This window comes from Poromitra crassiceps (assembly GCF_964638095.1).
Source record: "Poromitra crassiceps genome assembly, chromosome: 1".
NCBI lineage: Eukaryota > Metazoa > Chordata > Actinopteri > Beryciformes > Melamphaidae > Poromitra > Poromitra crassiceps.
In genome coordinates, this window is record NC_139623.1 from 66,652,914 (window position 1) to 66,660,084 (window position 7,171).

The window sequence follows — 7,171 nt, forward strand, 5'->3', positions numbered from 1 at the left end:
CGTTGACATGCAGATTGGAGGAGGCAGGAATCAAACCACAGACCTCTGTTAAGCCAAAGTCTGCTTGGAGACTTGTGATATTTTTCCTAATAAGGAAAAGTACAAATTGTGGAAACATATATTGTTTAAGTATCGTGCATCCTAGGGCGTAAACGGTTGAGTTAATAAGAATACTAATTGCCATCTCCATTTTCCTACTGTCCTATTCTACCTCTATTCTATGCTATTGCTAATGTCTCCTCAGAGAAAATCGGATGGGCCGTGAAAAGGAGTTGATGCCAGTTCCATTCCTGGCATACTGAGGAGATGCATACTGAGGAGATGTGGGCTCCAGACGGGCCATTACTCATCCTTGGGGGACAACGACCAGAGGAGCATACCAGAATGAGCCATGAAGGGTGCTGATCTGCTGCAGGAAGCACCATGGTCGATACCCTTTCAAGAATACGCCAGCACTCGTGGACCCCCACACACTCGAATAGCAACAGAGAGGACTGTTGCGCGTTGCCTTAATTCAGTCGTGAAGATAGTGTTCGTGTCCCAGCTAACCAGTCCAACGCCTGCGACTGAAACATGGATTCATCGGCTGATTTAATAAAATTTGATGGGCCCAGTGTTTTTATTTCATTTTGACAGTTATGTTCATCATAATATTTATTTCACAGGGACAATAAGAAGGAACTTCTGTTTAGACTTTGTGATTTCCAAGTGTCTTAAAGTGTTTAATAGGATGATAAGGATATGTTATCTAGGATTTGTTGCCTTTAAGTAATCTACTGTTACTCTTTTGTAGTCTGTATGAAAACATGGATTGGATGTCTTAAAGAGGATTATATCTGGTGATGCGTTGATAGAGAATCACAAGGTTTGAGTTAAAATGAGTCAGTAATACCAGGTCATTTGTGATTTATAGGTTGATATTGTTACATCACTGTATTGCTAATGATGATTTGACATCTCTGTGTTATGCCAGGATCAGACTACACGATATTTTTGGTCGTTCACGATGTCACCATGTCAGACGAGACCATCATACTGCCATAAATTCGTGGCATGTCTTGGTCGGGAGACTGGCCACACTACAAGTGTATTCTCGCTTGACACCGACAGAGCGTCGTATGCCACCGTCATCACGTCGTCTGCTGTCGTCAGCGAGTTCACACGTCGTCGGGGAGGCGGGTCAAATAATTGTCAATCATGGCGGATACGGAAGCGGTATGTGTGCTGCTAGCTGTCTTGTGTTGCGAAAAGAAAAAGAAAAGAAAGAGAAAACGGCTGTGGGTCCGTCCTTGGGTGTCAGGAAGAGGACAGTACGGGCTGTCTATCCTTCAAAGAGAACTTGAGGTACGTACTGTAACGTTACGAATGTTGTGTCAAGAACAAACGTGCGTAGCGTTAAATGTAGCTGTAGCTAGTTAGCTAATGCTCATGTTAGCCGAGAGGTTCTCAACGCTATTCAATGCTTCGTGGAGGAAAACATTGGTTTGGTTTGGGTTTATGCGTTGTGTTTACATAAAAACGTCATATAGCCTATAGGCCTAGGCCCAGGGCAATACCACAAGTGCACACACAGCGTTAAGCGTTAAGCATGGCAATTGTAAGGTCCTAGTATGCAACTTATAACATGTTTACCCACCACACCTGCATATTTTAGGTTACCAAGGCTTTGTATGACTGTCATATAGCTCATCATTGTTTTTACCAAAAGTCACTGAATCACATAGAGGTATTTGTTTGATTTTATTATTCTATAGATTACTGACAGGAGGGGTTTCCGCGAGCTTCTCAGGATGGATGTGGAAGATTTCAATTACCTACTAGGAAAGGTGGAGCCAATCATCCGCAAGAGGGACACAAAAATGAGGATGGCCATCACTGCAAGACAGCGGTTGTCAGTCACACTACGATTCCTTGCTACCGGTAAAATAATCAATTTTAAAACATTGTGATTGTTTCAAATGAAATGTTGTATTTCATACACATAATAACTGTTTCTTCTCTGTAGGAGAGTCATTCAGGTCTCTGAGCTTCCAGTATCGGATCGGCCGAACTACTATCAGTGAGATCGTACTGGAGACCTGTGAAGCCCTGTATGGTGTGTTGAAGGAACACCATTTGAAGGTATGACATTTGAAGGTGTGAAGGTTGCTATATCATTTTACTCCATTGTATTGTATTTGTGCTTGACATGAATTGTGTTGCCTAAAAAGAAAAAAGGTGAAATAACATTAAAATACTATAATGTGTTGATCATTATTGATGTTTATTTTCCAGACACCTACAACAGAGGCAGAGTGGCGAGAGGTGGCCATGGCGTTCCAAGAGAAGTGGCAATTTCCTAATTGCCTAGGCGCCATAGACGGCAAGCACATATACATCCAGCCCCCTGATAACTCTGGAAGTACCTATCACAATTACAAATCCAGATTCTCAGTGGTTCTCATGGCAGTAGTCGACGCAAACTATAAGTTTCTCTATGCTAATGTTGGTACACAGGGAAGAGTGTCAGACGCAGGGCTGTTTGCCCATTCAGACCTCCGTACTGCTATGGACAGAGATCTATTGAATATTCCCCGCCCAGACCCACTGCCAGATACCAACATAACCATGCCATATGCGTTTATCGGCGACGCAGCGTTTCCTCTCCGGACCGACTTGCTCAAACCATACCCCTTCCGGAACCTGGACCATGGACAGCGAATTTTTAATTATCGCCTGTCGAGGGCAAGGCGCACAGTTGAAAACGCGTTCGGAATTTTGGCCAACAGACTACGTGTTTTCCTGACAACTATCGCACTTGAGCCTGAAAAAGTGACAACGGTCACACTTGCCGCTCTCGCTCTTCACAACTTTCTCAGGGAGAAGGCATCAGAGGCCTACCTGCCCCCTGCCTTTGTGGATATGGAGGATGAGAACCACAGTCTCATTCAGGGAGCATGGCGAAGGGGTGGAGAACTCTCCTCTGTGGCAGCGAGCAGGGTACGGAATGCCACAACAACGGCAAAAGAACAGCGAGACCAGTTGAAGGCATACTTTCGGTCACCTGCTGGATCTGTTCCCTGGCAGGAACATATGGTTTAGTTGTGAAACCATATAGTTGTTCAAACGGACCACGCACAAAGGCGACAACACAACTGACAAGATGTAGAGGTGTGTGTGTGTGTGTGTGTGTGTGTGTGTGTGTGTGTGTGTGAGTGAATCGGGGGGGGGGGGGGGGGGGGGGGTTGAGAGGGGGCGAGTTACTGGGTAGAAACCACTCAACTCTCATGCATGAGTGCCTGATGTACTATAGTAGCAGCTCCACATGTTGTGTCAGGGCACACACCCCGCACCCAAGGACCCTAGAAAGGAAGGATCAGACATCCCTCAAGTCACAGCGTGCATCTTTGTTTTCATTATTATTGGTCTCCAAATAGATCATGACTGTCCAGCAGCTGCATTTGCTCAACTCAAGTACCTGTTTGGTCCAAAATAGATACAACATGTTAAAATGGGACTGTGGCCTATCTGAACTGACAACTGTTCAGGATGTTATTAAAAGGTTTGTCATTTGGAAATGTGCATGTTTTTGTTTCATTCACATTTGATCGTGTGACTAGTTCATTTGCAATTCACCTAAAAAAAGACAGGACACTGCTTTCAAGTCAGAAATGTACCTAGCTTTGCGAGAAAGATGTTCACCTTTTAGCCAACTGGAGCACTGCTTGATGACATCACTACAGTAGGTTGACTTACAATACATTGGAGTATGGGCTAGTTAAGTGTTGGTAAGTATTTTGAATTCTAACAGGCTCACAGCATATGTTACGGATTGTGATCGTTTTGATTCATCAAACCATTCAAAATCCTTACTACTGTACTGCCACCCTAGTGATGTCATCAAGCAGCACACTAGTTGGCAAAAAGCCAAGCAAAATGTCAGACTTGAAAGCAGTTCCCTGTCTTGAGGTGAAATGCAAATGAAATAGTCATATGATCAAATGTTTCATGCCCTCAAAGGTTGTATGGGTCAGAATGTTTTCTGTACTACAGTACTGCATTTTACTTTTTATTTTGTATCTCTCCCTTGTATGGTGTTTACTCCACATTCTAACTGTGGTCCATGCTAATGCTAAATAGTTAAAATGAATACATTTCTGGTGTGTTAAATGCAAAGAAAGGACCAGAAGCATTTCTGGAATGTAAATGTAAACTTTTATTGACATTAAATGTCAGCAGACATCCCAAGTCTTGCTTCCCTTGAGTCATTAATACTGTGACAATGGTTTTCCTCCACCTAAAAAATCTAAAACAAAGTTGTGGCTCATAAAAACCTGAGCATAAGACAAAGTAAATAAAAACTTCAAAAGTTCACATATAAAGTTAGTCATATAAACATGGCCACTACTGTGCAAACTTGCAAATATGGCATGGCAGCTTTCTCACAACAGTTTGTAAACACATCTTTAAACAAAACAAAAAAAAATGGCTTTCAAGGCCTATGGCTGCTACCTGATTTGAACAACACTAACAATTCACAGTGTACAGTCAAGACTTTCTAGCAAGACGGCTCAAGTTCAGAACACTTATGATCACTACCTGTATTTGTGTCAGTTTTCACAGAGATTGTAGGTTGTGGGTGTCACTCTCTAAGGCCCCGAGGTAGCTTGTTGAAGCAGGTGTGGGCATGGGGTTGGTTGGATTCTGATAGTAAGGTGGTTGTGTGCTTGTGTGCCCCTGCCAAGGTGTTTGGTAATTGTACATCGACTGTGGCGGGCCTAGGGGGACTGGATGTGATGAGGCGCTCTGCTCAGCTTCGTATGCATCATATATCATAACAAGGATGTTTCGACGGAGTCGCATCTTGGTTGCTGGATCCTTGATTTGCTTGATTTCACTTACTACCTGTTTGCCAAATGTGTGATCTGCATCCTGACTCGCACCTAGCAGGGTTTCAGAGACACTTTTTAAAATGGCAACCTTCTCAATTTCAAGATCATCAGCTCCCCTGTCCTTTGACTTTTGTTTGGCCTTCTGTGCCCTATCATTCACCACTGGGCTAGGAGTTGATGGTCTAGACATACTGCATTCCTGGGCCACCACTGGACTAGGAGTTGATGGTCTAGACGTACTGCACCCCTGGGCCACCATTGTAAGTGACAAGGTAGAGCTGTTGGAACACTCAAACATATCCCCATCTGTCTCCTGGTCATCGGTCCACTCCTCTGCGGTGTCAGGCTGCATATCATCTACCTACAATAAAGAATACCATTCAAAATATAAGACAGGGAAGGGAATAATACCCCTTGCAGAAAGAAAACATGTGGTTGGCCAGTTTTAGGTACTAATAATTTAAAAATCAGTTTTACATGAAGCATGCCAAAACCCTTTATTATTTAAGTTATCCTTTATTTATCCCCATGGGGAAATTCATCCTCTGAATTTGACCCATCCTCTACTAGGAACCTTCCTAGAACTGGGAGCAGTGGGCAGCCGCAGTGCAGCGCCCGGGGACCAACTCCAGTTATTTTACCAGTGCTTTGGTCAGGGGCACTAACAGGAGTATAGTTAACCCTAACATACATGTATTATGGTGGTGGGAGGAAACCGGAGCACCCAGAGAAAACTCACACAAACACAGGGTGGGGAGAACATGCAAACTCCACACAGAAAGAACCTGGGACCTTCTTGCTGTGAGGCAACAGTGCTAACAATCGAGCCACTTTGCCACCAAAAGTTACCTTATTACCTGATTTGTGACTCTTTGGACATACTGAATTTTCTGCAGTTATTTGCAAATAATATGACTAGCTAATGACTAGTCAATTATGAATAGCAGTCATGCTCATCAAACCACTTCCATGTTACACTACCAAAACAGCATCAATCATTTTTTAGATTAAAAAGCACAGTTGTATCTTGTTTTATTTAATAGACAAGTTGAACCACATGGGGCAAGCTGTTGTAACAAACCTACATTCAGTGTGGTCTGAGAAGGTCTGTGGGACACAAACGGTCGCAGGAACTCCAAGTACTTCAGTATCCATTTCTGCCTGGGGGTAGGGTCCTTGTCGCCACTTCCACTTGGTTTGGGATTAAGGAGCTTTCCATATTGGGTCCTCAGTGAGGAAGCTTTGGTTGTGATCTCTAAAACTATATATAGACATAAAAAATGTATACATCATTCCAGCAGCACATAAAAACGTATTTATCTATATACATTTTCCCATCTTAAATGGAAATTTTAGGGCTATCCAAAAGCAATGCAATAGGGCTGTATTTCTAAAACGTATGCCAAATGATTCAGAAATCCCCCCCAAACAAAATTGGGTAATAGCCTACGCTACCATGCAGACAGAACGTCGACGTTATAAAAACAATTGCGGGTTTCACCTCCAATCATTACATTTGGCCTTTTCTCGTGTTTTTCTCGGCACAGTTTGGCTGTGCTGATCATATAAAATGCTAAATTGTAGATGGAAATTAAACACGTTACGTTGCTATTGGAGAATGTTGACCAAGCTAGCTGGCATAACGTTAGCTTCCATCTCGTTTTACTCACCGGGTTGCTGAAGTGCGTCCGCTATTTCTTGCCAACTTTTTCCTTTTTTGAATTTGTCATGGTAGTCCCTCGACGAAACGTCAAAAAGGCATGGGTACTGTTGCCACAACTCAATGAACTTCTCTTCGTTTTCGTTGTCCCACCTGGCACTGGCAGCAACAACAGCCCTCTTCCTCTTCGCCCCCGCCATCTGTAGTGACGCGTTCTGTGTTTACCCATGTGCCCCAGAGCACTCGTCATCCTATTGGTCAGCGTCGAGGAACACGTCGTTGACCGTCTTCCGGGGTGTCAAACTAGGCGAAAGCCATGTCAAAAGACTGACATGCCAGTCTTTTCGTCGGGGCGTCGTGAGGCGTCCTAGACGTCCCGACTGGTCCCGACGCTGGTCTTTGATTATGTCACACTACAAGAGGTGAAGACGGCCGATCGTCGTCCCCGACGGTCATATTCGGGCCCGACGCTGAAAATCTGTCGCGCACGACCAAATCGGTCTATTATCGGGCTGAATTCGTGTAGTCTGAACCAGGCATTAGTTGATGTAAGATACATCCTTTCAATTGTACTTTGTCCTATACCAATGGACTTAGATTGTTATTGTTTTGTTTAACTCTGATTTAAAATAGACTGACT

The 7,171-nt window shown here is 43.7% G+C and overlaps 1 protein-coding gene and 1 long non-coding RNA gene across 2 annotated transcripts; one reads left to right on the top strand and one right to left on the bottom strand.

Annotated features, from left to right (window-relative positions):
- The first annotated feature begins 1,220 nt into the window (after nucleotides 1-1,220).
- LOC310776902 (uncharacterized protein) lies at nucleotides 1,221-3,127 on the top strand. Its single transcript, XM_083637110.1, has 4 exons — nucleotides 1,221-1,344; nucleotides 1,755-1,920; nucleotides 2,006-2,121; nucleotides 2,275-3,127. Exons 2-4 carry the CDS (start codon nucleotides 1,791-1,793, stop codon nucleotides 3,079-3,081), a joined length of 1,053 nt encoding a protein of 350 aa, XP_083493236.1. The 5' UTR covers nucleotides 1,221-1,344; nucleotides 1,755-1,790; the 3' UTR covers nucleotides 3,082-3,127.
- A 1,156-nt stretch (nucleotides 3,128-4,283) lies between these two features.
- LOC310787825 lies at nucleotides 4,284-6,675 on the bottom strand. The gene is made up of 3 exons (XR_014553278.1): nucleotides 6,542-6,675; nucleotides 5,953-6,132; nucleotides 4,284-5,228 (listed from the first exon to the last, which is right to left on the bottom strand). It is a non-coding gene; the product is annotated as an uncharacterized lncRNA (long non-coding RNA).
- Nucleotides 6,676-7,171: the final 496 nt, after the last annotated feature.

Excerpts from the sequence above, each read along its gene's own strand:
- LOC310776902 (XM_083637110.1), top strand. The coding sequence starts at position 1,791 with ATGGATGTGGAAGATTTCAATTACCTACTAGGAAAGGTGGAGCCAATC. Across the intron at positions 1,921-2,005 it reads ACTACGATTCCTTGCTACCG|GAGAGTCATTCAGGTCTCTG; the intron begins GTAAAATAATCA and ends TCTTCTCTGTAG. Across the intron at positions 2,122-2,274 it reads TGAAGGAACACCATTTGAAG|ACACCTACAACAGAGGCAGA; the intron begins GTATGACATTTG and ends TTTATTTTCCAG.